General features: G+C 44.6%; 1 protein-coding gene across 4 annotated transcripts in view; it reads left to right on the forward strand.

The window, feature by feature from the left end:
• Positions 1–21971, forward strand: part of ZNF106 (zinc finger protein 106) — a 303557-nt gene that overhangs the window by 23033 nt on the left and 258553 nt on the right. For all 4 annotated transcript variants that reach the window (XM_086937207.1, XM_086937206.1, XM_086937209.1 and 1 more), the window contains exon 3: positions 19913–20044. In XM_086937207.1, the coding sequence (XP_086793333.1) occupies positions 19991–20044 (54 nt within the window). In that variant the 5' untranslated portion in view covers positions 19913–19990. The remainder of the gene's footprint in view (positions 1–19912; positions 20045–21971) is intronic.

The raw sequence follows: 21971 nt of genomic DNA on the forward strand, positions 1-21971 counted from the left end.
AACCCTAAAGACTACTATGTTGATATTTGGCACATAAGAAAACATCGTGGAAGCTATAGTGTTGGCTCTTGCCAAATAAACCAATTAGTATAAACTTCAAGATAACAGTAAAGGACAGTACGACTTTTTAAACTCTTTATTATTATTTCCTTCTTTCAGTCTTACAACCATTTCTTGCTGAGTAATCTTCGTATCAGAAAAATAAGAGCTGCATGAACCGATACAAAGGGGCACATGCAGAGTGCCTTATGCACAGAGGGAGTCCTGCATACAGGTGGGAAACCTATTTTCTGCATCTGTACTTCAGGTCTGGCCTTAAGACTGCTTAAGCTGCCTCACCAGCCTCATACAGGGGCTTTCGGTCAGACTTCTCCATACTTTGGTCTGTTCAAATGAAATTTTCATTTTTTCCAGTTTGCCATTTTACACTTCATGGGGCAGTGGGACAGCCCACTAAATTAATTGGCTGTCTTGCGCTGAGTGACTGTATTGTGTATTTTTTCCCGACTACAAATGCTCAGCTGTCTAAAAAGGAGTGCGCTTCAGCGCTGCGGATGTTGGGCCTGGGCCGCGTGCCCATTCCTTTATTTTTTTGCATTCAAATAAATGTAAAAAACAAATTCACACTTGCCAAGACCAGACATATTAGCTATGCCAGTGTTTGTCCTTACTGGCTGCCATACCATGATTATCTGCAGTTTGGGCTTAGTCACTGCAGTTTACAGACCTTATTTCCCTAGAAAAAAAGCACACTTTTCACTGTTCCTTTATCAATCAAATGGAGAGCAGCAAAAGTATATAGAGTGAAAAATAATTCAGATCGCTTCTACACTGCAAACAGTTCTGTTTTACAAGTGTATACACATGAAAGCTAACAAACAGAGCTTCATAGTGCGCAATTTTGGGAGCCAATGCAAAAAAAGAAACTATTAGCAACCGTTCTTTTAGTCTTGCCCCCCCCCCTTTCCCTCTTGCTGTCATGTGTTTCCTTTGTCTTTTTGTTGTATTCAATAACAATCAGAAAGGCCGTTAACTCATTTTATGTGCATTTCCTCAAATCTGGTATGTTTTGACTTCAAGGGAAAGCTACATTAGTGAGATTGTGCAAATGCAAAAGAAGCTTTGGCCAAGTTTTTTTTATCTTTAGCTTCAACATAAAGAGGATAGAGGTAGTTTCATTAAAATTACCTCAATGCATATTTTCTTTAACTGATATATCTGTGCTTTTGCCTAGCATATGAAGAAACGTCGTTTCAAAGGTATTCATCGAAGCCCAGAATTGCAGCTGGGATTAGGGCAGAATCAAAAAGTCCCTTGCATCGCAGACACAGCTAGAAATGTGATTGCCTCCAACCCATTTCGGTCTATCATTCAGAATCACCAGACTGTTGACATCTCAGTATTTCCATATTGCCTGTCCGACTCTGTAATGTTGAATTTACATTCTAGCATTTATATATTTAAATACGAAATTCCATGATGTTCCTTTTAAGTGAATTGGTCAACTAGATTGAAAGTACAACTGTATAAGGTACATAGTTGTTATGCATTGTTAAGGCCAATAGATCTCTACCTTTAAACAAAAAAACAGATGAAAAAAGCATGGGGTGTGGCTTAGCCTCTGAACATAGCAGCTGCAGAGTAGAGCAGGTCGACCATGCCCACCGTATCCTGACAAATCCCTGCCAAAGTAGGGTCCATAATTGTCATTGTAGTTCGGTGCTGACTTGGGAATCGCTGAAACCAAGCTGCCGGCCGTTTCCATCTGCTCCGGATCCAAACGTTCATCAACCACCCACCTTGGTCCAGCACAGCCCTCCTGCATCAGGCTCTTAAGCTCAGGGTGACAACCTTGCCTCACCGCCGGCTTGGTGGATATCGCACCTGTGTGGGATCGGGCTAAGGTGGATTGTGTCTGATCATGAGATGAATAGTTCTGATCTTTACCCCCACTGGTGGTCTGGTGTTGCTGTGGTCCGCCACACTGGACCCTGTGCTTAAGATGTGCAACAGAGACTTCCTAACCTGTGTGTCCCCACCTTGTCACTGCTGTGGGACCTAGGAAATTAATTGAATAGGGATGGCCCTAATTGGGGTATCCAATCCCTCCTTATATAAGCCGGCACAAATGATCGAACTTGGTACCATTCACTCTGAGTTATGCACTAACCTTGCAGAGGTGCTGAACCCAGTGGCCAGGTCAAATAAGTCTAAGCAGAAAAGAGCCACCTGGTTCAACGCTTCTTGCGGGGCAGCAAAAGCTGCACTATTGAAATCACTTAAAGCGCGAGACACTACAAGTGTAATCAGGGAGAAACGATTAGCCTATAAATTAGCCCTCCGTGCTGCCAAAGTAGATTGGGATGAGGGGAATTGGACCAAAATGACAGCTGCTCTTGCATGTCGAGACGCACGGACTTTCTGGCAGATCGTCAAGCACGGCTCAGCTGAACCACTTGTAGCAGTGGAGGCCAATATAGCACCCTCTGTCTGGGAGGAACATTTTAAAAATCTATACAAATCACATAGTAGCGACCAGGCGATGACCCTACCCGTAGAAGTGTCGTACTCCTCCAATGACAGTGTAACCGACATGGACGGATTTAGCGTGGAGGAGATCACCATGGCAATTACGTCCCTGGCTGCTGGAAAGGCGCCGGGCCTGGACAGGCTCCCAGGCGACCTTTATAAACACGAACCAAAGATATGGGCTCCTTTTCTTAGGGTGCTATTCAACTCGATCCTGAAAGGCATGCCAATCCCCCCGACCTGGCCAGGGGCAGAGATAGTCCCAATTTTTAAGAAGGGATCGCCTCTGCTCCCGGCCAACTACAGGCCAATAAGCTTGATTGACGTGTCCCAAAAACTCTTTGCAAAGCTACTGTTAAATCGCCTACACGAGTGGATCAGGGATTTTAATATCCTGAGCCCTTTCCAGGCAGGTTTCAGGGAGAAGGTCTCTACCATTGACCAGGTCTTTCGGCTTGTCCTCATCTACTGGAAAACGGTGCAGTTGGAGGGTGGCAGCCTCTATACTGTATTCGTGGACCTGAGGGCGGCGTTCGACCTGGTCCCCCGGACCAAGCTGTGGGAGGTCCTGGCCAAACTGGGGGTTCCTGAAGGCTTGTTGAAAATGCTAGTTCGCCTTCACAGCGCCAATTTCGCGCAGGTGAGATGTGGCAGGATGGGTGCACTGTCCGAGAGGTTCCCCAGTGGCAGGGGGGTAAGACAGGGTTGTGTGCTTGCACCGACCCTGTTTTGCCTCTATGTCAACGGGGTTATCTCTCACTTAGAGGGGGTATCCAACTCTGATGCCCCAAAACTGGCCGCCGAAAGGGTGCCGGCCATCATGTTTGCCGACGATACTCTGTTGCTATCAAAGTCTGCAATGGGTATCCAGCGCATCCTTGATGGCTTTGTGGATTTCTGTGAGGCCCATGGATTGGAAATTAACGCCATCAAAACTAAATTCATGGTCCTCAATCCCCCACAGAAATTCCATTTTAGCCCCAGCATTGCACACAACAGGCTTGAGAGAGTGAAAACCTTCGAATATCTGGGCATTATGTTAAATGATAAACTAACCTGGAACACACACCTGGAGAAGGTCCTACTTAAACTGACCCAACATTCGGGGGGCATCATGAAGCTTTTGGCGAACAATAAATCCACAATCGGGCCCATTGGTCCTCCGATGCAGATCTACAAAATACAAGCCAAGGGGGCTGCCATCTATGGGTCTGAACTTTGGGGCCACGTTGGAACATCAGACCTCTTGAAAGTGGAAAATAAATTCATCCGAAATCTTGTTGGATTACCACCTAGCACGCCCCTTGCCCCCCTCAGGATGGATCTAGGTTTATGCCCGCTAGATGACGACTTGGCTTTCCGCCCGCTGGCCTTCTGGCGCAGACTATGGACAACCCCAGAATTGGCCAGTTACAGACAGGGACTCCAGGAGGTCCTGGCTATGCCGGGTGCTGGAAAAATCAAATGGCTCAATTTCATTAAATTGGAACTGGAGGGTTTGGGACTTTCTAAAATGTGGTCCGATCCCTTGCCTACTTGCCAACTCATTTCCAAAAAAGAGCTAGCCAAGACATACCGTGACAGTAAATTATCCCTGCTTTTCAATCAATCTAAACTTGGGACTTTGACAGACTCTTTCATGTCCTTCAAGGCCATTTACAACTTTGAACCGATTCTGGATAAAGTTTACCCTCCTCTACTTAGGAAATTATACCTACAGTGGAGACATGGGTCCCTCCCTATCAGATCATTCACAACTAAATGGAGTGATGACGCAAACAGTACCTGCCCAGCATGTAGAACCTCGGATGAAACTGAACTTCACATTCTCTTTCTTTGTCCCGTCTACCGAGAGATCCGCAAGTACTGGATTGTTCCTCTATGCAGGAATCTGGGCTTTGTGAAGTGCATGGCCGCTTTTAGAGTCCTGAAAACTGATCTGACCGATTACATTGTGTTTGCGGTGGCTAAGTACCTGGGCGCTGTCTGGCCCATCAGAAGCAAATGCCTCAGGGCTGGTAACTGACTTTTCTGTACACAGGTCATCCCTGTGCAACATGGGATTGTGTAAAAGCTTGATTTTAAAATTTTTATAATTCACTGTATAACTCTTTATCAAATATCAGTTTTAAAATGTATGTTTTAAACGTCTTTTATGGTAAAATCTTACCGAAATAAAGATATTTTGAATTGAATTGAAATTGGTGTAGAGACCGCTCCCCCAGTCTGCACCAATAGCATGGCATGGCGCACTCTAAAAGGAGCTGGATTAGAACGGGCAAAGAGGAGAGCCCTGGTGTTTTGCTCAGCCACAGCTGTGTGGGGCCCACTCCAGTGCACATACAGCAGCGTGGGATTTTCCTTTGTCTGTCATGACCCTCCTATGCCTTTGTTGACAGTGAGAAGGCAGAACTCTTACTTCCGCTGCAAAGCTGTCCCAGGTACGGAGTGGTGTCCCAATGACTGTTGTGAGGCACAAGATGAGTCACTGAGCCCTTAGTCCCTAAGAAGCCTGCTATGGTGCCTGCTCACTTGCAATCATCACACTGAAGCATACTGTCCTGACTGCTTGTTATACCGATGGTTGTGCCTAATCTATCTATAATGTTCAACAGCTGCACTCTAGGTAAAGCAGGCTAGTGATTAACTGATGCTCTCTCCTACACTGTTGATTCTGGAGTTAGGCTCACTCCAATGTACCTTGCCTGGCTCACAAAACATAAAACAATTTACTTTATCTACAGCTCAAGAGCTACCCCATTAAATCGCAGTCTGTCACAATGGACCCTCCTGATAAATCATTATCAGATGGCTTCCGAGGGGGTCCAGATAATCTACACATAAAACTGGACATGATATTTACCCCAATAGGGGCTCCGTTAAGCCCTAGAAGCCAAGGTGGATGTTTTTACCATCGACTTTGCTCTACTACAGGAGGACCAAAAGAAACTGAGAACAATGGCCACTAATGCCTTGGCTATTAAGAAGTTGACCCCTTGTGCCAAAGATTTAGCTCAACACACCTGGCACGTCACGGAGCACCTGTGCTTTATGGAAGATAGACTAGAAGATGTGGAGGGGCTCTCCTGCCCCAACATTATTCCTGTCATTGGTCAACCTGAGGGGACAGAGGGCGAATTACGCGACTAGTTTCCTTGAATTGTGGCTGAAGAGCGTCATAGCCCTGGACTCTTTATCCTCCTGTTTTGTCACTGGACATGCTTACAGGGTGCCGGCACTTCTCCCTCTAGGTTAGCAGCCTTGCCCCATGATAGCTAACATTCTTAATTATAGGGCCCAGAATATGGTACTGTTAGAAATAAGGTAAAAAGAACAAATTAGGATGGACTATACAAAGGTAATGATTTTACCAGACTATACATTGGAAGTGCAGCAAAAACGCTCTTCTTTTATGAAAGTAAAAAAAAAAAGAAGCTGCAATCCGCAAGCCTAAAATATGCATTCCTGTTTCTGGCAAAACTGTGATCTCTGGTGGTGAACATTCACACTTTTTCACAGAACCAGAGTCTCAATGGGATTGAATGGAGACCTTTGATAAAACTGCACTTGCTGCCTCTTCTACCCCCTCGTCTTTGGCCCCTTTAATAAACCATGTCTCAGCAATGGTCTGGAGAATCCACAGTCAGGAAGTACAACATAGGTTCCCTCCTCCTTCTCTGGCCCAACAAAAGCAACACAAGGTAGGGACAGATTGTTTCACAAACTTTCTTTAACTCCAAACTTACTTTCTTCCAGATCTAGTGCTTGTGGAAATGAAATGCCCTCGAAGGCAGAGGATGCAGATAATCTGTAGATGGCTTTCTCTGAAGTCTTAATATCCTAATTAGTATACAGATGGGTCATTTGATGGGTGTGCAGTGCTAAAAGACTAATCTCACTAGTTGTGATGAAAATGAAGTAATATACGCATGTGGTGCTTAAAGAGAAGGAAATAAACCACCCTGCTTCCCCAAACCCAATTCAGAAGGATCAGATCATGAATACACACAACTCTAGCTCATGCAGTATTTATTTATTTTATTTCGCGATTTCTAAAGCGCCTGGTGACCCGTAGGCATCCCCGCGCTATTAAACCTGTCGATATCCAGAGGGGGGAGGAGGGAGAGTTTAGTTGGGAAACAGGAATGTTTTAAGTTTCCTGCGGAACACTAAGTGAGAGGGTTCCAGACGTAGGCTGAGGGGGAGTAGGTTCCAGGCTGTGGAGGCTATGACCGAGAAGCGGCGTCCGCCGGAGCGAGCCTTCCTATATTTAGGCACCGTAGCGAGATGTTTGGCGTCGGAGCGGAGGGATCTTGAGGCTTTATATGGGGTAACCATATGTCTAAGCGCGTCAGGGCCAACTCCATTCATGAGTTTGTGGGTGGTACATAGGGCCTTGAACTCCACTCTCTGGCGCACAGGGAGCCAGTGAAGGGCTTTGAGGGCGGGCTTAGCCGACACTTTAGGGGATAGGTTCATGATGAGCCTGGCCGCCGCATTCTGAATGCGTTGGAGTTTGGCCAAGGTGTACTCAGGGGCCCCCAGATAAATGGCATTACTATAATCGAGCCGTGCCAGGACAAGGCCCTGGACAAGCAGTTTCCTGGATTGGAGGGGGAGAATAGGCAGGATCTTGCGAACGGACCGCAGTAGACCGAAACAGGTGCCTGCAGTTTTGGTTGCCTGTGTTTTCAAGGTAAGGTCTGGTTCTAGCCAAACTCCTAAAGTTTTGATTTCATTTTTAGGAGAGGGAATTTCACCGAAGGTGAAATTCAACAGTATTACACCAGTCCCAGTATTAGCAGATCAAAACTATTTTTTCTTTTCTGCTTTTCTTGGGTTGCTTTTGTGTATATAGCCCAGCCTTAATATCCTTTAGTGAAAATCAGTGATGCCAATGTCTTTTTGAATATTGTGAATACCTTGCTTTCCTTTACATGCTGGTGACGCTGAGGGAGAGTGAGTGGTGGATTGCACACCTTCACTATTTTTTGCAATTCCAAGACTGCCTAGCACTGACTAAAAAAACAGGGGAAATTCTTTGGAGGTGATATGCATAATGTTCCACCTTCTACTTATCACCAGGCCTTCTTAAAATGTGCATTAATTAGCAGGCTCAGACACTTTTTCGGTGGCTGAGAGCACCCCTCTCTGTGCTGCTCTGCTTGATTTGGACTGAGGGACTAGCTTTTGTTATAGTCTTAGTTAAGTTTGGGGCAGGGGGACACATGACGAGTACATAGTCAATACTACCCCTTTTACTCCCCACTACGTATCACAGAATCTAAGTTAGACAGATTTATTTGCACTTCGGATGTTTATACACGTCTCATCTATTTCATATTGTTGTAAGACACATTCTGACCACAATCCTCTACACATGATACTGTCCTAGGAAAGCTGGTTGGTGTTAGTTCTAACATGGTGCATGCAGGACTCCCTATTAGATAATGCAGTGTATTGACAGACACTCCAAGATCACAAAGTTTATTTTCCCAGAAAAGCAAAGGGGCCTCTATGTCGCCTATGGTGGAGTGGGAGACGTTCAAGGGTATTACACTGGTTCTCAATTAAGACGTTTCCCATGGAATCTGCTATGCGAGATATAACAGCTTATCTCTATGAACCCTGATAAGACAGAGGAACTCCAATCCTTGAGATCCACCATTTTCAACAGCCTAGAAGCATTGCTAGCTGCATCCTTGATGACGGCCAACCGGACAGTCTCCCATTCCACCCCCTGCCCAGTCAGATATTAATAATGCTTTTCTTTTATAGTATAGGGAGTTGTACCAGACACAGAGCGATACCACCATGGACAATATTAATTTTCTTAATCCAATTTGATTGCCTGGTCTCGAACTGTACAATACCTCAACTTCCCCCTTACTTTTCAGGAAGTTTGCGCAGGTCTACATGACCTACCTTGTGGGAACACTCCTGGCTCGGAAAGGATCCCACCAGAATTATATACGTTGTTTTCCGCACAATTAGCGCCTCGACTCCTCACAGAGTAGCTGCTCCAGAAACTCTGAGAAGTGGGGAATTAGAATATTTTTAGATTCCAAGACCTCTGGAGCTGTCGGGGGACCTTGTAGCAAAGATGTTAGATTTCGATTCACACACCATACTACGCTTTGGTAAATTACCATCAAATGCAGACCAGCCAAGTTGGAAATAATAATAATAATAATAATAATAAAAGAATTTATAAAGCGCATGGTTACGCCATCTCGGCGTTTCCCCGCGCTACAGCGAGAGAGGCGGTAGCAGCCCAGGCTGCGTTACCAGGCGTCCGCTTGACTGACCTAAGAACTAATGGGTTTTCAGCACCTTCCTAAACTTAACTTCAGAAGTCTCCAACCAGAGTTTTAAAGGGAGTTTGTTCCAGTTCTGAGCTGCCTAGAACCGGAAGGATCTACCTTCCATTCTGGCCTTCTTCACCTTTGGCACTTTCAGCAGGCCAGTCCCACTCGATTTTAGGGACCTTCCTGGCACATAGCTGGTGACAAGATCCCTCAGATATGAGGGACCAATGCCCTTAGTGATGCAATGACATGTACATAGTGCCTTAAACATCACTCTTTTCCTTACTGGGAGCCAATGCAAGGTATCTAGGGCTCTTTTAGAGGCAGCCCTCCTCGGCTGCATAAGAACCAGCCGTGCATTCTGCATAACCTGCAATCTACCAAGGCATTTAGCGGTAGCACCAAGATAGAGTATGCTGCCATAGTCTAGGCGAGAAGTGGTCAGGTCGTGCACCAGCGACTTCCTTGCCTCTAGGGGGAGGAGATCTAGTGTTTTGCGTAGGTTTTTGAGGACTCCAAAACATTTCCCAACTACATGTCTAGTGTGCACTTCATAGGAATGAGTGGAGTCCAGCCAGACCCCAAGGCTTTTCACCTGGGTGCATGGTATAGGAGTCAGGCCCAAAATAACAAGGCCCAAAGTCATGTAGCCTTTGTGGATCACTAATACAGGATATTATTCACTTAGTGTGCATCTGCCCAGCGGTAGGCGAGGATCGCCGTAAATTGCTAAAGGGACCATTCAATGCAAGAGGTATTCGCTTGTAGAACTGCAATAATAAAATGCCTCGATCCGTAAGATCCGCAGCTCAACTGCCGTTTGATTAAATTCCTAACCAAGAACGAGGAAGAAGTGAAACAAGGCTAGTAGTCTTGTAAATCGACTAGTCCTTCTGTCTGCCAAGCTAGGTTTGAGCAAATATAAGGAATAATTAAGTATAATAGAGCGTGCAATCAGATACTGTAAAAAGAGCAGTACAATGAAACTTTAGACACTATGTTTGAATGTATTAGGTAATTTTGATCAAATGTCTCGTTTATTTGTAACAGAATGAAGTGAAAACTTTTGTGATAACAAATTGTTATTTTTCAACAAATCGTAAAAAGTGAAAATATTTTTTGGACTTTCAAGGTGCTACGCATCGCGACTCACTGGTATATTGTTATGGTTTTAATTAACTAAACAAACTTATTCTGATTCACATTCCTCAAATACAGATTTAGGCTTGCACCACTGGCGAATTTTAAGCTTCATTTAAATAAGAATTAAGTCAGAAGGTAAAAACTTTTACCATCACTGTCAGACCTGGCATTCTCGGCATGGCATTCCTTCAGACGTTTGCCTTCACCTCCTGTTTTTGCTGAATTTGCTTTTGTTGGTATCTGGACACTGGGCACTTAACTCTTGCTATCCAGCAGTAAAGGGATTGTGCTCTCTCCCTAAAACAAGGTAAAACTGACCGACTTCTGATTAGTACAGTTTATTTACTTGTAAGTCCCAGGTATATGGTGCTACATTTACTCGGTGCCTGTACATTAAATGCTGCTAGTGGGATGCATCACTTAGTGAACCACCCACTAAAGGAGCCTTTGAAAATTTCTTTCAGGCCTTCCATTCCAGGCTTTATTGCATTTTCTTTAAAACTGCCATTTCCACCTGACTAAACCTTTTGCCAGGCCTAAACTTCCTTTTCAATACCTATACATTAGTGCTATCGTAGGCCCTAAATGCACATAGGGCAGGGTGCCTGGTTTTTAAAAAGTAGAATATGCTAGTATACGTTTTACACGTCCTGGCAGGGAAAAACTCCTAAAGACATTTTTCAATGCTGTAACGCTACCTCTCTCATACATTAGGTTACCTTATTGCATTTAATAAGTGATACCTTCAGGTGAGATCAGCTAGAGAAATGCTGTTTACACTCAAATTAATTGTGCTTTAATATCCTCTTTAGTGGTAAAGTCGGATTGTATTCTTAAAATGCCATTTGTTGAAAGTTGTCATTTTTCTGCCTAATGAGCCTTTCTGCCAGTGTCAATAGTCACATGGCTGTGAATGGCTCTCCTGTGGTATTTTGTGTATTCGTTCAGACATGGGAACACAAGTGCTTTGGGTGTGGCAGGATGAGGGTCATTTAAGCAGGATATCCTGGGAGGTTGTACTCTGCCTTCCTGAGCTTCAAAGGGTAACCTCAAGGCTTGCCCACCCCCACTTCTGGACTTCCAAGGGCTTTGTGTCCTTCCACTGATAAATGTGGCTCACACTAAGCCTGCCTGCCCTTTGAAACCTTGGATAGTTTAGAGCGAAACCCAGGAAAGGGGGAGACTAGACAAAGGGGACTTCTCCCCACAGGCTGGCAATGGGGATAAAAGAGGCACCTTCGGAATCGGGCATCTGAACACTCCTGAACCAATGGAAAATTAAAAAGAGGGACTGCCCTGCTGTCTGAAGAAGGAATATTGGACCCGATTATCTTGAACCCTTTTCGAGTTATTGGTGGACAACTAGCTTCCAGAGACCTTCCTGCAACTGACCAGCACCAACAGTACCTGCCTGAGCCATTCTGCAGGTCTCAGCTGGAGTGAGTCCTGATCCCCAAGAGGTGCCTGCCAAGGTCCTGGACCCTTGGCTGGCATCAGAGTGTACTTCTCCTGAAGAGAAGGTGAAGATACAGACGTTTTAGGCTCCTCGCAACCTCTTCCTGCTGAGAAATGACTGATTGCAATGACCACTTATGTTAAGCTCCATCGGAACCTGCTCTTTTTGCTGATAGTGACTATCCGCGACAACCACCAACAATAGGCTCCAGCAAGACCTTCACTTTGTGCTGATGGCCTGCAAAGACTACACCAGCAAATGTCGCCCCAACAACCTCCTTGTGGCTTCTGGTAATGGAAAGGAAAGTCCTCATGCAGACTTGAAAAGGCATCTCTTCAGCAGGATGACACTGGTCCTTGTACCCACCCCATCATGTTTGGCCTGAACTTGTGACTTCCCCCCAGTCCAACGCCACCTTATAACCCTAAGTGTCGCTTTTTGCTTTTTGGTGCTATTTTAATGTAAAACTTTAGAAATACATATCTCTGTTACTACAGATTGGATTTTTCTTGTTTTTGTTATTTCATTCATTACATTTTACTCGATCTTTCTAGCATCTCACAAAACAGCATGCTTGAGGGAAGGTCCACGAAGAGCCTGACCTCCATGCTTTATCATGGAGCACAGCAGTAGCATGCTTGAGGGAAGGTCCACGAAGAGCCTGACCTCCATGCTTCATCATGGAGCACAGCAGAAGACAATGAGCAAGCTCTGGCAGAGAGTAAGGTGGGGAGGAGGAGCTGGGGTGTTAAATTTCTGAGGTGGTCTGAAAATGTATCTGAACTCAAACTGATCAGGCCTCAAGCAGCATATCTTATATGATGCATTATAAATCCTGCATCGCGCAACCCCCAAATCATCGCACAGATATAGCTTAAGACAGGGTGACTGCTGTTTGCGATGTGGGAGATGATTGGGTGCGGGCTTTTTGCATTTAGCTAGAACACTCAAATACTGGTCGGAGGTCATTGCAGCCTTATCTGCAATAACTAGCTGTGAAGTGGCAGTGGACCTGCACATGTATCTCTTAGGCTTTGTGAAAGATGTGGACATTGCAGGTAGGAAGCTTGTTGTACTGGGATTGCTGCTGGTAAAGAGACAGGTGGACTGTAAATGGGGCAGATGACGAGCCCCCAAGTTTAAGCAGTGCATTGGGGACCTAGTCTATTGCGATCAGCAATTAGAAAAATTTGCAAAGATGTTGCTTGCCTCCTCGAAACTGAGAGACATTTGTCAACCCTTGAAAATATACTGCTTGAAAAATGCAGGTTATCGGGAACTGACTGCTGGTTACCTCTAGGCACAGTACTGAATCAATCAATTAATCCGTACATTTGTAGAACGCGCTACATACCCGTGAGGGTCTCAAGGCGCTGGGGCGGCCACAGCTGCTACCGCTCGAAGAGCCAGGTCTTGAAAAGTCTTCTGAAGGCTAGCAGGTCTTGGGTCTGCCATAGGTCGGTGGGGAGGGTATTCCAGGTGTTGGCGGCGAGGAAGTAGAAGGATCTGCCGCCGGCGGTGGTTTTCCGGATGTGTGAAACTGTGGCGAGGGCGTCGTGGAGGGATGCTGTTAGGGTGCGGTGGCAGACCATGTCGAAGGCTGCCGATAGGTCCAGGAAGACGAGGGCGGCTGATTATCCTTTGTCCATAAGGATCTTGATGTCGTCGGTGGCGCCGATGAGGGCGGTCTCGGTGCTGTGGATGCCGCGGAAGGGGTCCAGTATGTTGTCTTCGAGGTGGCGGATCAGCTGTCTTTTGACTATCTTTTTCGTGACTTTCGCCGGAAAAGGGAGCAAGGAGATGGAGCCAGTTCTTTTCCAGCCTCCGACAGGTGCGCTTGGAGGTTCGGAGATCTTCGGTGAACCATCCGGCTTTCTTGTTGGTGTGATTGGTTGCGGAGGTCTTGAGTGGGGCGAGGGTGTTGGCGCAGCTGCTGATCCACTGTTTGAGGTTGATGGCAGCGGTGTCAGGTCGGTGGGGTCTGCGGGAGGTCCTAGGGCGAGGGTGGTTGTCAGTTGGTCCTTGGTGATCTTGCTCCAGCAGCGGCGTGGCCACTGTTGGGTGAGATGGTGTGTGGTGGGTTTCCTGAAGGTGAAGTGGACGTATCTGTGGTCTGTCCAGTGGGGTTCGTGGTGTGGTTGAAGGAGACGTGGGGGCTTGCAGGGAAGATGGGGTCCAGTGTGTGTCCAGCGGCGTGGGTGGGAGTAGTCACAAGCTGTTTAAGTCCGAGGTTGTCGATCAGGGCAAGTGGAGTTGGCGTCGTTGTTGTTCTCGAGGTGGAAATTCAGGTCCCCGAGGAGGATGTAGTCCGGCGAGGGCGTGGGGGCTGAACTGTGGTCGGGGTCCGGGAGGTCTGTAGATGAGTGTTCCTCTGAGGGTGGTGTTTGGGTCGGTGTGGATCTGGAAGTGCATGTGCTCGGCGGTGGTGAGGGTGTCGTCGGTGTTGGTTGAGACTCTAAGAGTGTCCTTGTGGAAGATGGCGATTCCCCCTCCCACTCCGTTGGTCCGGTCTCTGCGGGAGATCTTGTAGCCCTCCGGGATGGCTGTGGCGATGTCTGGTGCCGAGGTGGTGTTCAGCCAGTCTCCGTGAGGAAGGCAGAGTCTGGGGCGGTTGAGTCTAGAAAGTCCCAGAGTTCGATGGCGTGCATTGCGGGCGGAGCGGGTTTTGAGGAGGATGCATCGGAGGTGGTTGAGTTCTCTGGTTGATGAATTGGCTGGTCCGGTGCTGGTGAAGCTGAAGTTCTGGCAGGTGAAGGGTCCTTGTGTGCACTTCGGGATGGCCTGGTAGCAGGACTGATTTCGTCCGGGGTTGAGTGCGTGGAGGGTGCCGGAGTCGTAGTGCAATCTGGTGTTGTGGTGGCTTCGGGGTCCAGGGGTTCTGGCGCTGGGCACGGACGGGCGCAGACTGACTTGCTTTGGCGTGCCCTGTCGTCGGTTGCCATTAAGGCGAGGAGGGAGGGAGGAGCAGCTGGGAGGCGGGAGTGGGGGGTGTGTCCTCAGGAGGAGGTGGCGGGAAGGAGCCGGGATACAGAAGGCAAAAGAGGGGGACTAGGGGGTGGGTGAATACAGGCGGAAGTGCAGAAAAATACAAGTGAGAGCGAAACAGATTTAAGAGAAAATAGCGCAGTACGGCGGGTGAAAATGCAGTGAAGAACATTTGGGAAAGAAGCACAATTAGGAAAATGTCGCACTACCACGGGTGGGTTGCAGAGGATACAAGTGGGAGAGAAGTACAGTAAGCAAATTATGGCACAGTGCAGCGCAACTTGGAGGCAGCTGACGAAGCGGTAGGAGGCAGTGGCAGCGGTCACCGCAGGTGCGAATTCGCCTGTGGAAAACCGGCGAGGTGTCCGCAGGTGGAGCTGACCGGCGGTCGGGGAGGCGGATCGGCCTGCAGGCAGGTCAGAAGTCACTGAATGAACTTTAATGATTGAACTTATTAGAACGCTGCTCTCCCTTGACTGAAAAAGCCAGTGACTTTTACCCTGGGCGCAAGGTACCAGCCCGGCTTATATCCGACTACAGCGGCTAAACAGAGGCGCTACTCATCTGAAGAAATGCTATATGTGTTCACTGCTCTGCACTTACTGTGTGCTATGATTTGTACTGTCCAGATGGTGTGCATGCTGCAATTAATGTTTGATATGTCTTTGCCTTCCCGCACTTATGGTTGATTTTCCGGCAGTAAGTTTTAAGCCGCTGTGACATTGTACTCTTTGTCTTTTTGTCTTTTTTTTTTAATTTTACTTTTTTTACTTTGCTTTATTACTGTTTGTGTACTGCGTAAATACTTTACACACTGCCTCCAAGTTAAGTCTAACTGATTTTGTGCCAAGCTACTAGAGGGTTAAGCACAGGTTTATTTAGGGACTTTTATGGTTCACCCTGACAAGGATTGTGTTTATTAATTGGGTGGAGCTTCCATTCCTCTCAACTAATAACACAATTTCTTACAAGCATAAATTCGCTTGGTGTATCTGGCCAGTGCGCCATCGTAGTCTGCCTAAAATTGCTCCGAGATCCTGGTCTACCTTTTTCCATAGAACATCATTGGCGCTTAGTGCCTATTGGGGCTGAAATCACTTACAACTTAAAAAATACATACGTCCAGTACCTCATATTAGATGTTTGTCATCTTGATGTAATTTATTGAATTGTTCTCTATTTTCCTAATTCGTTTAGGGTTCACACCGGCAAGTTAATGTCATTATTCCTTGAGATGGGCGACTACCCTCCCAGTGTAATAATTCCAGTGACCCTTAGTGATGTATGTGTGTGCATGAGGTCATGTGTGTTTTATTGGCACCAATCTGCCCGAACGACTGTGGTGTCGCTGCCTATCTGTTGGACTAATCTGGGGTTTTCCAGTCCGCACGTTTATTCTGCTGGTTACTTGCCATCCCACCTGTTATCTTTCAATCCATTCCCTCAGGCTTAGGTCGCAGGGGCTGTCTGACAACCTATTTCTTACTCTGGGTGGATGGAGAGGTCATCTTGGGTGATTTCGACAACAGTGATTTAATTTCATTTTCATGCACACATGTATCATTGCGTACATCAATATCAATATTAATATTCTGTTGAGAAAAAGATGAGTATGAATGGTTAGATTAACATCTGTCACATTTTACAAGTTTCACTTTTATGCTGAGTCAAATTGAGTCAAAAAGTAATGTTGAGTGAGAATATTTTTAACTCTATATTGGATTTTTTTCTGATGAGGATGATCATCTAGGAGAATATACTGTAGTGGCTTGCAGACTAGTGAGGGTGAGTGCAGCTTTCTTGGAATGGAAGTGATTTCCTTACTCATGCACATGCTCTTTGAATGTGTGGTGAAGGGTATATTTACAGAGAACACAAGTTGCGCCATGTAGGAAAGCTGTTCCATTAATAGTCCAAATAGCCGTGCTCCCCCACTCCTTCCCTGGAGTATGCACACTCCAGCCCACCCAACTCCACCAAAACTAGATGATTATTGCTAGATATTCTGTGTGGTACACCATAGAAAGTAATAGTCAGTGGTTAGATCTCCTCCTTAGCGGGAAAAAAGGTTGGGATAAAGAGGAGGGTATGATCCTCAAAAGCTTGTTCTCGTTGCCGAAATCAGCAATGGTACAAGCAGCAAGATTGGAGATAGGAGTCACTTCCTGGGCAATTACATCCAGGATGGCACTAATACGGTTCTGGCAGCGTCTGGAGACAGGGGAACCTCCCAGAAAAATATCACAGTGGTGTAGAGAGGAAATTGCCTCCAGCGAGTTATCGTTGGCTAAAGAAACAAGACTCTCACTAAAGGAAGCCTATGGGAAGCTAGGAATAGAACTAGATACCCAGTTAGGACATACCAATATAGGCAAAAAAGAACTACGGTCATTGGGAGCGGATGTGTCCTGCATATGCGATCAAGAGTATCTCCGACAAAAAATATCGGTGTCCCATATGATCCAAGTATGGATTTCAGAAGTCCACTCCTACCCTTACTTGGATAGGTTGCCGAATCAGCACTTAAGAAGAGAGGTTTTAAAACTGAGAATGGGCATAAACCCCTGTTATGTAAATACCAGGGTTAAAAATTACATGATAAATAGTAATGGCAATTGCACATGTACGCTAGGTACCTCCTGTGATATTATTCATATTTTATTAGACTGTAGGATGACCCTTGATATACGTAAGGAGATCTTAGGCCCGCTATTCAAAACTTATAGGATTATGAATAGAAAGCAAGCTGTACATCTCCTGGTGGGGATGGTAAATCTGGATATAGCCTGCGCCTTGGGTAAATACATGAGACGAGTCAGGGGGTTTCTCCAGAGTATAGAGGTATAGGCGTATGGTAACGAGATTGCACTTCAATGTATGTATTATGTTTGGAAGACCTGGTCACATATGTTTTCTCATGTTCACCCTTGTAATTTTCACATCCTAGGAGGATACTGATTAATAACAAAGGTACTGGGGTTTCCTCCCGGAAAGGACTGATTTGCAATTTTACAAATTTTATATATTTTGTGTTTTTATAAAATTTTATAAATGTATTGTGTATACTTTTATGGTTGTAATAACCCGAATAAAGTTTTAATGACTGACTGACAGTGGTTGTATCTATGATATAGATCATATGCTGTGTATATAATTATGGTTCCTAATAGGAATCGCACAGTTACCGTTTTAGAACCTGAAATATTGAGAAGTGAACATTAATGTCGTAACTAAGTTCTGAAGTCAGTTTACCTATATTGGAAATGATTACCACCGACAATCACTGTAAAATGAAAGACGTGACCACTGCCATTCCCTCATTTGTAATCACACCAAAGAAAATGTTAACCTAATCCTGATCTGGCATGCAAGTAACAAAAAGTCTACATCAGTGGTTCCCAAACTTTTGACTCCTGAGGACCCCCATTGAGTCACCACTGGAAGCCGGAGACCCCCAAGAAAATTGTATGAGTTAAATTTCAAATATTAAAACAGTAATTCGAAAAAAATACACGTGTGCACACAAAACAAATACTCAACGTTCTAAGGATTTTGGGGCCAGATGTACAACCATTTCATTTAGCACCTCGCAACACGACACACTGGCGACACATTGCGAGTGGCAAATGACGAGTTGCTAAATGAAATGTACAACAGTGTGTTTAACACTGTTTGGGATTCCCAATGGGGTCGCAAATTGCGAGGTTCATTAATATTAATGAGCCTCTCACAATTTGCGAGCCCATTGGGAATGCCAGCCCTGCCAGGTATGGTGGCCTGCTGGGCTGTGCAGGCCACCATGTCTGGGACTGCTTTTAAATAAAGCAGTTAAAAAAAAAAAATGCAGCCCGTTTACAATGTATTTAAAAAACAAGAAAATGAAACGTTTTCGTTTCATTTTCTAAGGGCAGGCAGAGGTCCCTGGGCCACTGCCTGCCCTTAAAAAAATATTTTGCATGCATTTACAAAGGTGAAGGGATCCCCTGGGGACCCCTTCCCATTTGCGAATGCATTACCATCTACTTGAAGTAGGTGGTAATTGCAAGTGTTTTGCGACCATAAAACATTTGTACATGGTTTTGAGACTCGCTATTTGGAAGGGAATACCCCTTCCACATAGCTAGTTGCAAAACCTATTTAGTGAGTCGCAAACAAATTGCGACTCACAAAATAGGCAATGTATATAGGTTTTTGCATGCGCAAACGGGTTCGCGAACCCGTTCGCGCATATAAAACCGGATCGTACATCTGGCCCGTAGTATTTTATATTGAAGTAATAGCTCCTCTGTCACATGTATTCCATTTGTTTCATAGTATTTCTCATACCATTATAGGATGTCAGAGCACTTTACATCACACACATATAGAGACATTGAATCATACATGTAAATCAGTGTGTATATAAAATGTTTAAAGAGTGCTTGGTCAGGAAAAGCTGAAACTCAGACCAAATACATCTTTTTAGCAGCATCAGGATAATGAATAACTGGAAAAAAACATAAGTTACTAACTGATACCATGCAGTTTGCAAGCAGCTCTTTGATGACTGTTTATAGGTCCCTCTGCTACATTAAGATTGTCATTTATAAAGTGCACAGTAACGAAAGAATCTCTGTGACAAAAGCATTAACCACGAACCTATGCACATAAAATACTGCTTTTTAAAATGCATGTTACACATTCTTTGCAGTAGGCACATTAACCCTCTGCGCTACACTATTTAAGGTATAGCTGCCACTGAACAAAACTCTCCTCACGCTCCAGCAGGTACATTAATCACTGGCATTATTTGACACTTTTATTGTTGCTGGAAAGCTGCTAATTATACAAGAAACTTTTCTGTGCTTTTAAAACTGTTGCCTACGGACCCCCTGGGAATGTGTCAAGGACCCCTGGGGGTCCGCGGACCCCAGTTTGGGAAACACTGGTCTACATGAAAGAAAGCTTGATGAAAATTGATTTTCTTGTGTACTTTCTTTTACTGTGACCAGCTGTGACTGGCCTGACCTCTGACATCTGCTGTAGAAATCCTACCAAGATTTTTACATTAACAATGACGTTTTTCCTTATTTGGGACTGTATTCCTATTGAAAGTTTTTTTTTTTTTTTTTTTTTTGCAATGAGGACAAAAGTAGGCTTAGTCGGCCGTGCAAACTTGCCTATTTTTAAAACCTTTTTTGATTTTTCCAATCCTTTTAAAACGTATTTAGCTGCTTTTATTGATAGACGATAATAGGAAGGAAATGTTGCTTTTGGATAGGCAAGGATGTATTTTTTTAGAGAGCATGACATTTTAATGAAGTTATTCCTAAAGATGAACTTTAACAAGTACGTACCATGTTTTTAAAATCATTAAATGCAAGCAATTAATGTGTGTTGTGACACTGTTTGCATTCAAAGAACACAAGAACAGTTCTATAAATTCTAATATCAAAATTGTATACTGACTTGCCATTTTTTCCTCTCTCTTGTGTTTTATTCTGCACTGTAGGAAATGTATGAAATCCCCAAAGCCACTGGGTTTGATTTCATCATTGCCGTTATGGCGTGAACCTCTTAGTTGGCAACTATGGTTCGAGAGCGAAAATGCATCTTGTGCCACATCGTGTACAGCACAAAAAAGGTAAATTTTCTTGTGTCCCTCAATTCACTGAAACAGGAATCTTTTTTTGTGTTTGAGAGTTGTCTATTTGCATAGCATCATAGTCATGTAAATGATTGTGAGTTATTGTAAGGCAATACATGCCATGGTTGGTGAGAACTATCACAAACCTGAGAACAGTGATAAGGCTACCGAAAATTTGAATTCTGCTGGCAGCAGGTTCAAGATAGCTTACACTCCCCAGGGAAAAAGTGCTTCAGAGCCAGATGTGGAAGTCTGTTGTGCGAAATCTGCTCATAGTTCTTGCTTCATGGTCGGTTGGGTCTTCAGAGGAGGCACCACACTTTGCAGAAGTAGGTGTATCTCTGATTGAGTATACTTTTTTTGCTGGTTATCCATAAAGAAAACCAGCTGTAGGGCCAATAGTTAAAACAGAATTAACATCCCTGTTGTCAGATGCGATATGTCACTGTAGTGTTCCAACACTTACCGGTGTGGTGTGTGGGCATTGCTTCTTATGTACATCTTCGTATCTTTCCACTTGCTTAAGACATGGCATGCTGGTTTGCCTGTTGCTTAAGCACCTGTCTTCCTCTTGCTTCTAATTTGTATGTTGAAGGTGTCCACCTGTGCTTTGACTGACAGCCTAGTACTCCCAGTTCTCACTCGCATGGTTTGTGAATTTGAAGTGTATATTTGCTTCAAGCTGAGTGGCATTACGCACTGCATATATGGACTTTACCTCCATTTTCTGAATAAGGCAATCTATGTGGTATCAAACCTGGGGACGCAGAGTACAACCTCCATGTCTCTGTAGCACGGCTTTGCCTCTCTGAGAGGCCACGTAACCAACCCTAGTGCTGCCTGTTATTGTAAAGACTGGCATTGGGAATGACTAGTACCAAAGGGATGCACAACAATGTGAATAATAGTAGTGAATGATAGTGAAAAACTCAAGAAAACTGCATTTATTTTAAAGCTAGAGATTTATATCTCCTCAGTGCCATCATACTGGGCTTGCATGTGGTTGAAATGAAGGAAAACTTAAATGTTCTTTATTCAGTCGTTCTGTATTTGCAGGCTCTTGGCTACCGAATGCTTTAATCTTAAACTGATTCATGTATGCATTTTGCTTATTGGAAACACCAGTTTTTCTATTGTCGACATGTCTGTCTGTGGCGTGTTGTATTGTTACTTCACAGTGAAGTTACATGGGTATTAAGCACTAGTCTGAGCATGTTAATGGCAATATGGGTGATTTCTTTTATGTTAAATTCAGTATAAGCTTTCAAGATTGGTTTAATTGTTTGTGTTCTTTTTGTGTAACATCAATTTATTAACATTTACAGCTTGCGTGGTACCAGGAGGCGGGTGTGCTCCTGTAGAATTAAACATTATATATTTTTAGCAAGAAAAAAAAGTAAGACTCAAACCAGATATCCGGACTCACAACATGCAATTTAGCAGGTTTCCATACTACTGTTACTACTACTAATGGCATTTATAGAGGGCACTTGTACACAACACATTTTTCAAGTGTTGCCTTGCAACAAATATCCTGTGAACAGGTGTTTGATTGTAAATTGAATAGCCCTGACCCACATTTGAACAGGAAGACTCATCCAGGTTAAGAGTGCTTGAATGACGAAGCAATGCTTTTACCTTTTAAGAGAGGAATTTTGTAGATTTAGCAGTTTGTGCATCTTTGCTTAAGGATGGCCTGCAAAAGGAGCTTTGCTACAGTCCAACTAAGTTGATCGCTGCTGGTTGACTTGTGATAAAAAGTAAGACTGGTGTAAGAAGCAGTTTTACACTGCAGCGGTATTCTAAAGGTCAAGTGTCATACTGGTGTTCAATTTGGTTAAGTATAAGAACTTGGATGTTATGTAGAAGAGGTATTAATCTGGCCTAAAATGCAAATTCCAGTCTGATTACTATTGAGCTTAAT

This window comes from Lissotriton vulgaris, chromosome 9 (genome assembly GCF_964263255.1).
Source record: "Lissotriton vulgaris chromosome 9, aLisVul1.2, whole genome shotgun sequence".
In the NCBI taxonomy this organism is placed as follows: Eukaryota; Metazoa; Chordata; class Amphibia; order Caudata; family Salamandridae; genus Lissotriton; species Lissotriton vulgaris.